Raw genomic sequence first — 16753 nt, 5'->3', positions numbered from 1 at the left:
TAGGTTGTTTCATTAAAAAATATATGACTTATCTCTGTGGGTGCTTTTGCAACACCTTGTATATATAAAAATATATCTTGCAGATAGCTTACTATTTTTTGAAATTCCTTTGTATTTGACGATTTTTTCCCTAGATAATTTTGAAAAAAAGAGTGTCATCCCGGTACAGAGACTCACGTTTGTTTTTCTTCCCCGTTTCGAACCATTCGGCCCTTTTCTGCGTCTCTTTGCATTCCTTCATTGGCGCGAGCGGTAATTTTTGAGCGCCATCTGCCGTCGCGGCGTTGAGTCTTGCCTTGTTGTAGATCACGTGAACCGGCATGACGGTATAGACCTTCGTGACGCCTTCCTCTTTTACATCTTGATTCGGAAAAATGTACTTGTGTAGTTTCCCTATGTCGTCGCCCCTCCCATTGGCCGGACTCTATAACGTTAAAGTAGACATTTCGAATAACAAAAATAGCGACGGGAGACTGGTGGAGACTTTGGTGGCAAAAGTTTCCATCCATCCATCCGTATATGCTAAATTTGGATTTTTCGTAGATCATAAAATTGTCTACAAAAATGACTCTTGTCAGGATTTACAGTTGCTAAATTATCGTGGCGCAACAGAACGGCCTGCAAAACTTCCAGATATTGTTGACGGGGTGTAAATTATTTTATGCACAATTTGACGCTCTTTGCAAAACTTGAAAAATCCAACATGACGGCCATAAGAAAAAAGAAAATTAAGCCGGGTTGCGAGATAACAAAAGGCAAAGTGCCTGAATAATGTCACATTTTGACGGTTTCTTCTAAAACACATTGTATAAGCCTCGCAGCCTTAGAATTAAAATAGATCTGCACTAAAACTCCTAAGTGGGATTTCCACAATTAACCCTTCTTTAGCAATATAAAATTGACCATTAAATTCAAAAAGATGTTGGTCTAAACAAACTATTGAACTGTCTAACAAGTGTTGTTTTTGTGATAGGTTAACTTGTCTCTGAGTGAGAATATTATCTATTAAGTTCATTACGTCAATCGGTGGAATGCTAGCAAATAGATTTCGGACATCAAAAGAAACTAGAATTGCCTTAGGAGGAATTTTAGTATCTTTAGTTCCAACGCATTTTTGATAACATATCTTGTTGAAAGTTTAACTGATGTGCTGTTATACTTCAACCAGAAATATAGTGCTTTTACAACCGACTCTGCGATTAACTTTGTCTACTTTTTATTACTCCAATACCGCAGCCCCTTATAGAACACTCTGCCTGGCAGACCCTTACCCGCAACCATTCCAGGACCGTCCTAGGAATTTATCTACCTACACGAACAAACGGGATATAAGTATGTTTGTTAGATATTTGTATGTTGTATGTACATAAAAAATTAGTACAAAGTAACAATTTATTACGTTCTATTTCGTTACATTTCTACATAGTATAATTATTAATATACAAAATGTTATTTATAATAATAATAAATCGGTCACTTAAAAAATCGTCACTATCGCTACTATCGTCACCTAGTTCAATGATCAACTCCGCCATTAATCGTTCTCGATAAATATTTTCTTCTTTTATTACTTGTTTTGCTTTACCTCTTGTCGAATTACGAATGGTATTATCACTAAATTTTGGTGCAATGTTATTTCTATATCATCTCAATCGAGTTAAATCTCGAGATTTCACGTCCATTTTGTTGTGCTATCGAATCGATTTTGTTTTATTTTTATGAATTTCCGAAGTTGTCTTTTCGTGTAGCTCTCTTCTTTAATGTCTTCTTTATTTGAAGAAGTATTTGGAATGTTCTAATTTGGGATGAACGATACGAGGCATTATCCAACACGATAACAGTATTTGGCGATAGTTCTGGCAACAGTTTATTTTCAAACCAGTCCTCAAATCCACACTTGAATCTTTGACGTTTTCTGGAGACAAAAATAAAGCATGTTCCATCCTACACCATCCTTTTTTTAAGTTTCGTCCGATTTTTATTTAGCACTTGACGTTTATCAATTGTTTGGAACTGAAAATCCAATTTCTTCAAAAAAAGTACGGACTCTTTGACACAACTAATGTATAAGTACTTTTTTATGCAGTTCTTCTAGGGTTAAAATACTATTCACTTTCTAAGCGTTGTAGATTATACGCCTAATTAGATCTGCGTGTTGCTCTTTAAAAACTTGCGAAGTACCAGCATCTTCTGTCACTTTCCTCTTCACTATCCCATTTACAACAGTTTTTCTTACAGTTAACTTCTGAACTTTGGTCATGTCCTACATCGTCTAAATTGTCATTAGGTTGGACTGAGATCTCCACTTCGTCCTCATTCGACGGTCTTCACATTTTAAAATGTGTAAGATTCTAATAAATATTTATCTGTATTCTTATAACGTAACTTTATCTGCCGCGAATATAATCTATAGTCTCAAAAAAGACTGTAGTTGTTTACAATTCAAAGAACTCTGTAAAAGGTACAAAATGTTGTTAATTAGTAGGCACACAAGACAAAAATGATTATTTTCAAACTTACCTGTAAGATAAATAGAGTACAGGTACCGTTTCAACTATCCAGTGAAACAGCCTCAGTGAAAAAGGGTCAAAGTACGAGAATCAAGTATATAAATATGTAGGTACTGGAAGGATCACCATCCGTACTATATACGAACATGTTTCAATTTAGAGTAAACTTTAAGAACGATACATGTTAAAATAAACGCTTCTACTTATTCGAAAATACCACGCAGCATCAATGCTCAATCGAATTTAAAACGGTCCATTTACGTTTCAAATAAAAGTTTTTACAAATATTCGTTACGGTCCATCTCAGGCAAGACCTACTTAATGCAGAATAAACATCTGTTGGGATGGGTTTTGCCACGGTCCTGCGGTTAAAGCAGTGTAAAATACTTAAAACGTCATAGCAATAAATGCACTATATTTTTGGTCGTATTATACAAAAGAATCTCCAGCCTTAATTGGCGTATCTTGTTGGTGTAATTTAATTAAAGAATATAATTTTGGAGGTTGGGGATTGATAATTATTAGTAGGTATTTTTCTCTGTCTTAAGGTTTAAGAAACTGTTTGGTTTTTGTGATATACTAGAGAATCGTTAGCTACGAATATCCTTGCTTTATCTGCCTTTGTAAATACTAGATTATTTCGGCAAACTTTTAATTGATTTTACCATAGACATATGTGCGATGTCTTGGAATTTACTGTTAGTTGTAAGTTAGATTTTATTTAGTGTTTGTTTACGATAATGTTACCGTCAATAGCAAGCTCGTAATCAATCCCTAAACAATTTAACTCTTTATAATTTAAATTAAAGTTGAAACCCTTTTTTAGTAATTCGGATTTTAACTTCATTTTTGTTTTTCTCTTTCTATTATTTCATCATCATTTTCATACCTTATTAAGAATATTGATAATTCGAAAACTAATGTACCTTTTCGCATATGCGGCAATTTTCCGCGGAACACTTGATGCTCGGCCCGAATAGATACGACCAAACGTTCTCTTTCTCTTCGCCGTAAACCAAGTCGTAGAGGAACGAATCCTTGACTTTCCCGTACGCCGGACTCTTTTCGATCTCTTGTATTTTTCCCGCGTCTTTCCTCGGATATTCGGCTTCGAAAGGTACCAAATCGTTCGCCGTTATATCGTCTAAAATGTCGAAATGGTCTAGTTGTCGGATACGGACTGTATCTGCTGTCGCAGGACGACGACGGTCTTGCAACATCCTGCAGGGATTCGCCGAGTAAGTTTTAGGGAAACACGGCTCTATACGATTCGACACGTTCCCCTCGGTTTTCTTCCTCGTTTTCGCCAGGTTTTTCCGATTGAACCATAAACTGTTGTCGTATTTGCGTGGTAAATTGATGGCCGATCGGATGGTATTCGACTCGGCCGTCGATCCTACGCCGGTCCTTAAATAGGGGTTGTGATTATGCTGTGCATGTGGAGTCTAGAGAAAACTAATAAAAAAGAGAGTCGTAGATTTATTTCCCCTTAAATCTCGGAGCCACAGAATAGACAAACAACCAGAAGGGTGGCTGTTTTGGTGAAAATGTTTAAACGTAAGATTCTAATCAATATTTATTTTATCTACCGCGAACATAATCTATAGTCTTATAAAAGAATTGAAAAACTATGTAGAAGACACAAAATGATTAAGGCTTTCGCGTCTTTCCGGTCTAAAGACCGGCGTCAGTTGGAATTACTTCCTAACGTTTCGTCGGTCCATCTATCTCCGATGTTGGACGTAGACCGACGATCTCTCCTGCGCAGGTTGTATTTATGCCAATTGAAGGTGGACGGAGCTTGTTCCGCTTCGGTTGGTCTCGGAATATCGATCGGTACTTCTCGGGCATTCCGATGGGTAATGAGCGGAGCTTGTTCCGCTTCGGGTTCGGGTTCCAGATTTGGTAGTCTGTCAATACTGTTTTATGCAGTTCTTCCACGTTTAAAACACTGTTCGCTTTATGAGCGTCGCTTTTTAAAAACTTGCGAAGTAACTCACTTTCCTCTTGACTATCCCATTTGCAGCAGTTTTTCTTACGGTTGACTTCGAAACTTTGGTCATGTCACTTGTTTTTATTGCTGCCCCTACTTCCGCTTCTGAATTTCTTATAAAATTGTATACATTGGAAACAATTTGTTTAGCATCCGTAGGCAAATGGATCCGTTTTTTTATTTGCTGAGGTAGTTCGTTTTCTAAATTTTCATTGGGTTGGACTACCATCTCCACTTCGGCTTCAAATTTTGCGTTGTTTTTCATGTCTTCTTCTAACAGGGAAACATCTGCTTCATTCTACACATTTTAAAATGTTAAAAACAGGAACCTGCAAAACATGTTTAATTGTAAGATTCTAATAAATATTTATCTGTATTCTTTATCTACCGCGAATGTAATCTATAGTTTTAAAAAATACTGTTGTTTACAAATCGAAAAACTATACAGGAGACACAAAAATATAAGAAGAATGTCGTTAATTGACAGACACACAAGTCAAAGATGATTATTTTCAAACTTACCTGGAAGATAAATAGGGTACAGGTACTCTCAGCTGAACGTGTGCGAAATATTTTTTGCACGACCATTTGAAAATACTGAAAAACAGTCGAAACAGTGGGTTGCAAAAGGGGAACCAACTCCGAAGAGGACTAAAACAATGGGAGGCTAGAGGAATTATATACAATTGATTATCTTGAAAATGGTAAGACTATCACGTCCAAAATCAACGAATTGAAGTTTGAATTGATGCCGCAACACCCCTACACTCCAGACTTGGCTCCCAGCGACTATTACGACTAACATTTAAGAGCAACGAAGAAGTTACATTTTGCAGCAGCATTTTGAGCAACTTGACGAATCTACATTTAAAACTGGTGTAATTAAAATTAGACCACTGTTATGAAATGAAATGCTCGGTGTTGATGAAAACTTTTCACCCCACCCTCATATACAGAACAATCACAAAACCTATAATAATGTATGGACACTCACCGTTGCAGATGAAGTACCACTAAAGATATTTCTAAGGCAAAAACAACAGGACAATACTGAATAAAATCTAACCTGGAACTCAAAGAGATTAATATAGATACCAGATAACAGAATGACAAAGCTAGAAAAAGATCGTTTAGATAGAGAGATTGCGTTAGAAAAGACCTAAGAGTAGTAGAGTCGGCAAAAACCCACACAAGGATAGAATACCTAGAATACCTTTTCAACAGACCGAACACGCCTTGGGCGGAGGCCCATCTTCAAGTGTGCTCCATTGTTTATCAAAGTATCAGATCTTTTGAGTTTCTGTAGTTGGCCGTGTTTAAACAATCACAAAACATGTCGTGAACTTGTTCACCTGGCCGAAGGCACGCACTAATTTTACGAATAGCCATATGCTTCTTCGCTTTAGTAGGTTTTTGATGACCGTAATGTTTCTTTCACTTACTGACGTGCTGCACTGTGTTTCTATCTATCGGTCCCGAAAAAAAAGTACTTTTTTATTCCACAAGCTCACCAAATAATCATTGAATAATTTGCGATGTGTTTATTGCTCTTTGAGATTTAAGTTTGCAAAAAATATTTCTGCGAAAACGAATCATATGAGCCATATTGCACTCGATAACCAATAACACTGCTCAAAAGTGTTCCTGAATTTAATTATAGCACAATTCCCGGAACTTTGGAAACATCCACACATACTGGAGATAAAAAAGTGATCGAATTTGAATTATTGGAGACGGAGGAAAAAAATCTTAAAAGAACAAGTAACCTCCATTTCAATTTGTTTCGGAGTGATGGTTTATTTCTTCCCAGTATCATGCAAGTCAAAACACGCAGTACCATACAAAACTGGGTAGTTTTCCAGTTTTCCCGATTTTTCTCATTAATTTCGTCGCTCTCTTTTTTTATTAGTTTCCTCGGCACCTCCTACATCACAAGAAGTCGTGTTGCTTAACCTCGCTTACCTTCGTCCCATTTCGGCCACAGTCGCCGGTCGACTTCTACTTGACATCCGGCTTTTGTTTCGTGTCATCACTTTCTGAAAAAATGCCAGACTGTCACTGGCTTCGACCTGAGCAATTAGCTTTCCGTGTAGGTTGGTCGCTGCTTTCTTCCGGTACACGTCAACTGCGGGCGATGTGCTCAATCTGTCAACTAATAATGATAATAATTGGTAAATTCTGTAGTACACAATGTTTTTTAATGTTTAGCGCACTGCAACATCAAAATTAAATTAAAACGCCGCACGCCATATGACTACATCTCGAATATATTGCTTAGCACGATATAATGCAGAGGGCGCCACTAGTCAAACTAACCAAAACAGCACATATGTCTGGTTGCCTACCTATAATACATACTTTTTACTTTGTAAGAGTTCAAGACAAATCTTGAAGATCCTGCACTCAATTCGTGATTAATTTAAAAATTTTGAAATATTTAATATCTTGAACGATATACTGAAAATTGAGTTATTACCTCCAAAGTTCTTTCTAGTTAGCATTGATTTTAACCAAAATTGTTTTTGGTTCTATTTACTTCAAAGGAGTTAGGTGACTGTAAAACTAACCACTCAGATCACCCGATTTGATGCCCTTGTATTTTCACCGCCGGACGGTAAAATTGGAATGATGTAAGATTATTTCCAACACTATTTTTAACAAGAATGGCAGAATATGTTAATATGTTGTCCAGAGTTCAGCGCTCATTTTCAGGAAGAGTTCTCTTATGCGTCGAGTATGATAGACACTGCAGCATTTGTTAAGATAATTCTTTTACCTTTTAATTTTGTTCATTTCTTAGTCAAATTGCTTTTAGGCTTTTGTTATTGTTAAATATTAATTATTTGTGTTTTATTATTTTATTAGTAATCCAGATTTCAGGGGAAACTTGCTTTTATTTCAGAAACCAAATGATTTAGGTATAAGAGAGGGAATTTAATTTTCTCGTGAAATATGTGTGTTCCATTTAAAAGAACGCTCTTTTCACCATTTTTGTAATGTGGTAGGCAAATCCTTAGTTTGTCCAACCGTGTATAATGTAGAACTAATTACAATATTAAGAAATTCTGTTCAACACCTTCCTAAGCTATGTCCAAAATTGCAACTTTGGTAAGGTGGCCTTTTTGTCCAAAAAGAATACACTTTGCAAGTATTTCATAGAAAAACGATAAAAACTTTATTTTCTTTTGAAAATATATTTTTCTTCGGAGTGGATTTTTTTGCTAAATGAGGATGTTCGTCTAATAATGTAGCCACAGTCGAATTTGACTGTTAAGACGGCAAATAATGTTTTTACCAAAAGTTGCGACTTGTCACTGTTCCAACGATTATTCCCTAGTGAAATTCCAATTTCAACGACATAAGGATATTTCTATTAAAACTTTTAAATTTTCATGAGGGATGTGTTCCAAAATGGATTTATACCCATTTTTGTCAAGTTCTATTTTCCCATCGCACCATTTCTTCAATTCTTCTTCATTTAAATATAAATTTACTCCTCGAATTTCTTCAATGAGAAAATGGTCATTAATAACAATATATTTTGTTTCCTTCATTACAAATTCGACTGCTGAAGAAGGTTCTTTCCATTCAATTTTACTGCTATTTAGAAGTAGACAAACGGTTACTTTATTCTTTAGAATTAGTGGTAAAAAAAGCATGGTTGACATCGTTTGGAAAGAATTTCTTCAAAATTGTAGGACATTTGTGACAAGGCTTAAAAAACAAGAACGTAGTGGATCATATAACTACAAAACGCGTTCTAATGCTAATGCCATCTGACTTTGGAATAACCAAGCGGTTTTTTGTATTGAACACTAGCCTCTTCACAAAATTCTTTCAAACTTGCCACCCGTACTGTAAAATTTTGAAATATAAATATATATTTGTAATAATTACTTCCTCATCTATTGACATTGAACTTGATGCTTGATGGCATTCGATATAATGTGAGCATTAGGACCAGTTCTCAAAATATTTCGTTTCAGAAGATCAGATTTTGTGTACACCTGTACGGGTGCGTCCTCCAAAATTTTTTTATTCAAATTGTTGTCTGTTGTAACTCGAAATAAGTGATTATATAATTCTTAATATCGAAACAACTTAGTAAAATTGGATAAAGTTTTATTTCCTTCCTTATTCCCTATTGCAGACTGTGCATTTAACCAATGAGTCGTAATTTCGATTTTTGACTACCTTCACGAAATAAATGAAATAAAATTTTATTTTATTTTGTACACCTCAAATCTTGTTAACTTGTACAAAAAGTGCGAAATTGTTGGTTTTCAAAGTAATTAAACATAAATGAAATTCCCATAAAACTTTGCCGTATATACCGCGCATGCGTAAGTATTTGGGTACGTGATTCCCTGGCTGATCTTTGATGATTGCTATATTAGAGACAATGTTGCTTATAGATTTCTATAGACTGCCGGATTTTTCGTTGATTTTGTGTTCGGCCATTGGTGAAGAGTTTTTTTGTCTTAGTCTTTAGGCTCTTTCATGTTCTTTGAGCCTGGAATGCTATAAACTCCTTATCTCAAGCGGAATTTTGTTTTTGACCTATCCAAGATGTTGATAGATTTTTGGACAAGTGGTAAATCTAGTTTTGACGTTATATTTCTTTTGATGTTGTGGTCGGTGATGTTTTGAATGTAAAGAAGGACAACAGTGTGATGGAACGCATAATATCTTTAATGTAGAAATTATTGAAGAGTCATGTTATGTTAGGGTGTATAGAATTTAAATGTTAAAAAAAAAATCTACTATGGATTCTTGACCATGAGGCCAAATAACAAAAGTATCATCGACGTAGCGTTTCCGTAATTTTGGTTTTAGATGAAAGGTGTCAAGAGCTTTTTTCTCATAGGCAGAGTAAAATGCGAGCCAGTTTCAGTCAAGCCCTGAAGAAGCCAACAGGAAGGTTGGCGAAACGTTAGCAAGTAAAAACTAAGAACATTATTAATTAAATAAAGTATTAGACGATGAGAAAATGCAATGATACATATGGTGTCCCATTTAAAACTAACCGAAACTAACGACTAACCAAATTTTTAGAACAATTAAATGTGCCAACTAACCAAAAGTTCAGGTAATATATGTTCAATAAATTGTCTATATTGCTCACCAGTAAGTCTGCCAGGCAGAAAGTGAGGCCCGATAAGAAATCCCCTATAACTCCAATCCAAACCGGGTGTGAGGATTATTATCGGATCATACATGATTGTTATGAAAGTTTTTTATTGAGTTACGGGAAAACATGCCTCGTCGGTAAACAACACTTGTGACAAAAACTTTGGATTTTGTGTAAATCTACACAAAGCCACTCTTAGCGGAAAATCCCTTAGCGTTCAACAAAATTACTCTTACAAAGAAATTCGTTTCGTCCGATATACTGATCCACGCTCGACGGGTCACTTTCTGAAGATCGATCTGCCTCTCGAGTCGTTATCCTCACTGCGCAGCATTTTGTTTCTTCGATACGTCGTATCGACTTTCCTCTAACCGTCGAAGTTGTAGATCTGCGTTTATAATCATCTGATAATCCTTTCAGTTTTGTGGTTGGTTGAGGTTGTCGCATCGTTGGTGTCTGGCTTGCTGGTGTTCCTCCGGTACGCTCGGCGGTTTCTTTAGAATTTAATATGGTGAAGAACGGTTTGATTTTTCTGAAAAAAAAAAAATGGCGGATTTTAAGCGACGAAATCAGTGACCTCATTTTCTACTTCGGTCGTTGTCGTATGACCTTCGCTTCCACTTTATTTTCTTTCGGAACTCGTTTATAGTCAGTTTCCATTTCGATTTTATTGTCGTCTTTATCTTCGTTCGAGTCTTCTTCAATCGTCGATATATCCAGTATGCTATGTTGTTCCGCTATCAAGTTCTGCCTTTCGTCTTTTGTACCCGACGTATCGCAACTAATTGATTTAGAAAAAGGGACGGAATTCAGTTTTGCGAAACGCTTATTATCCGATCGGAACTTGCCTCAGTTTAGATTCCAGGAAGCACATCCTTACTTTCTGGCAAATGGCGTCGATGCCGGCGAAGCTCTCCCGCAGCATCGCGCTCAAATTGTTGTTTATGTCGAGCAGGTTTTCTTGGGCCGCTTTCCTGTACTCCGAATAAGAATCGCGATGCATTTTCAACGGCACGGCAAATTTTTTGCAACTCGATGGTAATCGTACGCTGTTAATCGTGCTTAATTCGATGCGCGGATTTTTCGTGTCTTTCCGTTATTTCTAGTCTACATCGGATGCGTTTGACGGGAAGGTTACTGTCGGCACCGATTTTGACGCGCCAGATTTTAATTGATGTGCGATATCCAGCCCGGTCTCTATAGTTTCTGCCAGGTATATGAACGACGGCCTCCATGTACAGGGCATGATTTTGGGACGAAAAATTTCATATGAACATAGGTCAAAAAATGCATATTTTGAAATTACAAAATTACAAAATTAGTTTTTCCTTTTGCAACTTTTATATCATTTTCGATATTTTTATCAAATTTGGTGAACATCTTTTAATTATTGAGAGACGGTTTTTGACACAAAAGCTTTATTTTTATTTTTACCAATGGCGTCCGTACGGGGTTTGGACGTCTCTTTTTCAAAGAAGCTTCTCCTATAACGTTTACAAACTTTAAAATACCGTTCCTCTCACTTTAAAAGCCTTATCACCATTAAACTTAAAAAAAAAAACAAGAAATATTCAGCCAACAAGCAAATTGCAAGTGATTTCGAATAAGTTCAGTCCTAAAATTTTCTATTCTATTTTTAATTTTTATATACACGTACACATTTTCTTTTTTGCTATAGTTATCTCATGCGAACTAATAATTTTAAAATAGCTGCTATATATTATTTTATAGGGGTTGAACTTAGAACAATTTTAATTGTTTTGATCTCCTTTTTTGCAATTTATGTGGTTTATTGGTATTTTAATGTATTGTAAATTGAACGTTGCAGAATAAATGTATTATTATTATTGTTATTATTTAGAATTTTAAATAATAATATCGATTGCGTAAGTTGGAGTGCGTAGTGCATACTAAATAAAAAACTACTAGAGAAGTTCTACTGAGGAAAATTTTGCAATGCCTATATTAGTTCAGAATTTAGAAAAGGATGCCAACATTGTGATCGCTTTATTAAGATTCATACTTGTCAAACAATAATAAGAAGAAGGCGCCATTTGCACGAAATTTTCTCTAATCGGTAGATTTTTGTCCTCTGGGTTACAGTGTCTGATATTATCATTTGACAAAAACCCAATATTTTAAATAAAAACTCAAATATGGGAACCGAGCCCGGAAATAAACAATAGCATAATAGATGTCCCAGTATTTCTACACATAAAGAATTCTTTGGCAATTATCCTTTCGACTAACCCTTTATACATATAATTTTTTTTTCAGATCGGTACTTCGTTATATGACGCAGAAGGCGCTAAAATCGTCGGCAAGCTCGTCGAGAAAGCAAAGAAGAATAATGTTCAGATCCATCTGCCGGTAGATTTCGTCACTGCGGAGAAGTTCGACGAGAACGCGCAAGTGCGTGGAACCATTGTACAGGGTGGTCCATTTAAGATGATTTTTTTTAATGCTGTGAATATTTTAAAAAATTCAAATTATTCGAGTATTTTTTGTCCTTACATATCATTCGAAATTTTTAGTAGTTTTTGAGAAAAATGAACTTTTCTATTTTTTTGCGGAAAAAAAGCTTTTTCTCAATAAAAAATGGAACGCCCTGTATTTAGTACTTTTATTGAAGGTAGGATTTAATTCTGTATCATTTCATATACAGGGTGTTTTCTATATTATATTTATTTGTATATTTAAAAAAAAAAAAACGTACAACGGATTGAAAAAAAATAAAAAAATTAGATTTATTTAGAAATGATTGAGGATTGTAATAATTTTCATTTCAAGTTTTAATTTGAAAATTTATATATATATATATATATATATATATATATATATATATATATATATATATATATATATATATATATATATATATATATATATATATATATATATATATATATATATATATATATATATTCTCACGTATTGATTCACGGATGGAAAAATGTGATGACACTATACTCCGGGATATCATCCGTTCGCTCGTTGAACTCCGACTGGAATCCTGCAAATCCTGCATCCGACTGGAATCCTGCAGACGTTTCGCCAAAATCTCACTTGGCATCTTCAATGCTCGCGCTCCGAAAACAGTGTTCGAAGTGTTTTCGGAGCGCGAGCATTGAAGATGCCAAGTGAGATTTTGGCGAAACGTCTGCAGGATTCCAGTCGGATGCAGGATTTGCAGGATTCCAGTCGGATGCAGGATTCCAGTCGGAGTTCAACGAGCGAACGGATGATATCCCGGAGTATAGTGTCATCATATATATATATATATATATATATATATATATATATATATATATATATATATATATATATATATATATATAAACTATTAATTTTTGTCATACATGATATAAAAGTGGGTTCAATTAAAATGTGTAATATATTTTCGCTATAGACAGGTGAATATTAACTACTTCCGTGGACCCATAATAAAAGTTCAAAAAGTTCATTTTTTGTCAAAAACTTCTCAAAATTTAGTATGCTATATGTAATGACAAAAAGTACTCAAAATCAAGCGAATGATTTTTTAAAATATTCATAGTCTAAATAATAAATCTGAACACCCTATATACATAAAAATACTATAAATAAAATTTATACTTAGTGTGGTGGTGGCTGGTGAAATACTTATTGGTATAGGAGCCTTTTAAATGGACCACCATGTACATTTGGTAATCTTGATGTACTTTTCTTTCGCAGTCCAGTTGCGCGACCGTCGAAGCCGGTATTCCCGACGGATGGATGGGATTGGACGTCGGACAAAAAACCGTCGAATTGTTCAAAGAGCCGATAAGAAGGGCCAAAGTTATTGTCTGGAACGGGTAGGTTTGAAAATATTGAAAAATTTAACAGTTTCGTTAAAGAAAATTTAAATTTAACCAGCAAGTAGAGTTTTATGACTTTGTGCACGAGTGGTACTTACTGAAGAGGCATATATAATTTTTTTTATGTATTTATTAAGTATATTTATTGAATTGGGAACAGTAGATAATGATCTATGTACTTTTTATATTTATTTTTTGATGTAACATAATTTATCTCAATTTTACGGACTGTCTACATAAACTAGGTTTTAGTTTGGTTTACCAGTGTTAAATTTGAATGGTCTTAGGCCAGACTTCGCCCTGTATATATTTTTATTTTTCGTACATTGATTATTATGAAGAAACTCAATTATTATTACATAATAATAATCAAATAAAATAAATGTCACCGAGGCATCACATAAATCAATTAATTGAAATAATTTAGTAGAATAAAATTACGTATTGCTAAAGTGGCAAAAATTTTAATATAATAAAAAAGAGGGACAATGAACCATCTTCAGACAGCATTTGTGTTCTAATTAGTCCTAACAGTTTGTGTAATAGTCGTTAACCTAATAAATCTTAGCTGGGTCTTGAAAGCATTCATTGCATGCTCGGGAGAACCCTGTAACAGTATATTTTATGAAGTTCTAAACTACACTCCAGTACAATAGACAGTTCTAATTCAAATCAAATTCCATTCTACAAAAAATTTGTTTCCATTTTGTGTTGATAAAACAAAAAAATGAACATGCACTTGCAACTTTCTTTTACCAATGGAATTCTGTGAACTAGAAAAAATACTATAAAGTTTTACATATGCTTTTATATATGCTGTTAGAAGCGTAAACAGTATCGTCAGCGAAGAGATAGGTCACTACCAGCAAAAAGTGGAAAAATGCTATTGATCAATGCAATAAACAAAAAAGGACCTAACAAACTAAACTTTATTACCTAAGTTCTATTATTTTATAAACATTCTTGCCATTTAAGCCTATATCAAGAATAATATTAAGTTTGCTTTACATTGAAGACTATGTATGGCTTAACAATAAATGTCGTTCCATAGTGTCAAAGACCTTGCGCAATTCGAAGTGTAGACCAGCAATCTTCTCCTTGTTATTACCTTTTTTTTTCTATTTATTTTTTCAATATTTATTAATACTTAATAATTCAGACCAGCCGGAGTCTTCGAATGGGCGAAATTCGCAAACGGTACCAAAGCGATAATGGACGAAGTGGTCGAAGCGACGAAAAAGGGTACCATAACCATTATCGGTAAACACTAAACTCGTTTTAATTGCTTGTTCTTTTTTTTTATTTATCTATTATGTATCGTCGTAGGTGGGGGTGACACTGCTACGTGCGCAGCCAAATGGGGTACCGAAGACAAGGTGTCCCACGTGTCGACCGGAGGCGGCGCTAGTTTGGAACTGCTGGAAGGAAAAGTACTGCCTGGGGTCGCTGCGCTGTCAGACGCTTAAAAAATGATCGGTCGTAGTGTGTTATAAATATTTTTCCAGTCTAGACAGACGAAAGGTATTATTTAAAACATATATTTAATGTTGTATGAATGCGGAAGTGTAATATAAACCAATTTCTGTAGTTTCCTTTCGTATTTTTGAAAAGCGTTTTTTCTAAATGATCATGATTTTTTAAGGACATTTTGGTTCTCCAGTTGTAACCATATGAATTACCAACAATAAGCTTATTGTTACTTTAGCAATCATAAAATTTTATTGGAGTAGTTCCTTGGGTAAGGATATAAAACCTTCTACTGAAAGTTTTTATATGAACTGCATTGCATTAGAAAAAATGTAATAGTTCATTTGTAGGGGGTAAAAAGTGTATATGATTAATAGGCTATAGAATCACTGTATATTCTTTGTATGAAAATACTTCGATGATAAAAGTGGTGAGAAAAGTAATTTATTTTTTTCATTTTTTATTACTTTCCTTTCACTATTTTAAAAAAATCGTAGGTATATGTAAATATCTTAAAATAAGAATATTGAAATTTGAGAACATACAATATAATGCACAATTGATTATGTCATTTAAAAATTGTGAACGTACCAACAAATGGAAACAGTAAGTATCGACTTTACAAATAAAAATATTTTGATACAATGAATATGCTGGTATTCTATGGCCCGTTCGTCTTCGAACACCCTGTATAAAGTATTACATCAACCATTTTAAAATACAAAATGAAGAGTTATTTTGATTTAACCAATTGCTGAAGCATGCAAGTTTCGCAAACTTTTTCTTCACAAGTTAGTCTAGAAAAATCAGATATTTTGAACCTTTTCTAAGTCTTTCTCTCAATTTTTATTGCCATAGTGGGTACCAGATCACAGCAGGTAAACACTTTAAATATTCAATCAACCTGCAGTAAATGGATTTATTGCAGATTGTTGATTTTGGGGTTATAGGTTTTCCTCAAAATTTCTTTTATTCACCCATCTCAATATTGAAGGGAATAGACAGACAACCAGAAAGCTGACTCTCTTGAAAGTCGCTTAGGTCTTACAAATCCAAATTTCACATAAAGATAATTATTTCAGTTGAGTATTTTAAGGCGTATGACCTGTCACTGATCTCGAAGAAGCTTAAAATGGCTTTTATTTTTAGGTTAGTCAAAGTTTCTCGAAAAAATTTGAGATATCCTTCTCGCTCAGTTAAATTGGGTTAAATATTTTCTCGACCTAGCGTCTTATTTGACTTAAAAAAGACTGTCTCGCATGTTTACGTCACTTTTTGGGTATATCGCAAAAGTCCGTGTCTTTGACATACACAACTGTTTTCAAGGTTTAGGTTGATATGAGACACAAACTTTTTATAGACTTATGATGACAATTTAGGAAACGATAAAGTGAATTGAATTGTTTTTATAATAACGCAGAAATTTCTGAAATCTGGACACTATTGGCAAAGTCGCGTCAATTATTGCTATTGTCAGTCTGTGCCCTTGTTATTTTCATTCTTCATTTGGTAATTAACTCCGTGCCTTTTTCGAATTTTTGTGACAAATGTACTGGAAAACTTGTGTTTATGGTGAACACTGTAAGTAGGATGTGCTTATACAAGGGTAAGTGTTGACTTATGTTATGTTATATAAACGTCTATAATTTCTGCTTTCAATACTTTTTATTTTCAAGAAAGTGCAGCACTTAACTCTATTTGAATGAAAATTTAATAGGGTGTTTTGTTTTTTGAATGCCGCAAGTCTTATTGTTTGAAAGGCACAATTTGAAAGTACAGGTGCCGTTGGTTTAAAATTAGATTTTAAAACTCG

At 34.5% G+C, this 16753-nt stretch overlaps 2 protein-coding genes across 6 annotated transcripts in view; one reads left to right on the top strand and one right to left on the bottom strand.

The window, feature by feature from the left end:
• LOC132706102 (uncharacterized) overlaps positions 1-10755 on the bottom strand; it is a 29158-nt gene extending 18403 nt beyond the window's left edge. For all 5 annotated transcript variants that reach the window (XR_009619550.1, XM_060677207.1, XM_060677208.1 and 2 more), the window contains exons 1-6: positions 10483-10755; positions 10224-10415; positions 9871-10166; positions 6466-6655; positions 3437-3917; positions 178-424 (exon numbers count right to left, since the gene is read on the bottom strand). Coding sequence is in view for 4 of the 5 variants with exons in the window: in XM_060677207.1 (XP_060533190.1) it covers positions 178-424; positions 3437-3917; positions 6466-6655; positions 9871-10166; positions 10224-10415; positions 10483-10637 (1561 nt within the window). In the remaining variant the exon portion in view is untranslated. The remainder of the gene's footprint in view (positions 1-177; positions 425-3436; positions 3918-6465; positions 6656-9870; positions 10167-10223; positions 10416-10482) is intronic.
• The window catches only part of LOC132706320 (phosphoglycerate kinase), a 39004-nt gene extending 23901 nt beyond the window's left edge, over positions 1-15103 (top strand). The window contains exons 6-9 of the mRNA XM_060677592.1: positions 11912-12046; positions 13349-13470; positions 14633-14733; positions 14800-15103. Of these exons, the coding sequence (XP_060533575.1) occupies positions 11912-12046; positions 13349-13470; positions 14633-14733; positions 14800-14939 (498 nt within the window). The 3' untranslated portion in view covers positions 14940-15103. The remainder of the gene's footprint in view (positions 1-11911; positions 12047-13348; positions 13471-14632; positions 14734-14799) is intronic.
• Positions 15104-16753: the final 1650 nt, after the last annotated feature.

The sequence above is a fragment of the Cylas formicarius genome, unplaced genomic scaffold (genome assembly GCF_029955315.1).
Source record: "Cylas formicarius isolate icCylForm1 unplaced genomic scaffold, icCylForm1.1 PGA_scaffold_8__14_contigs__length_24414737, whole genome shotgun sequence".
In the NCBI taxonomy this organism is placed as follows: Eukaryota; Metazoa; Arthropoda; class Insecta; order Coleoptera; family Brentidae; genus Cylas; species Cylas formicarius.
The sequence above is the reverse complement of the archived record's forward strand: the minus strand, read 5'-3'. Positions and strand labels throughout refer to the sequence as shown.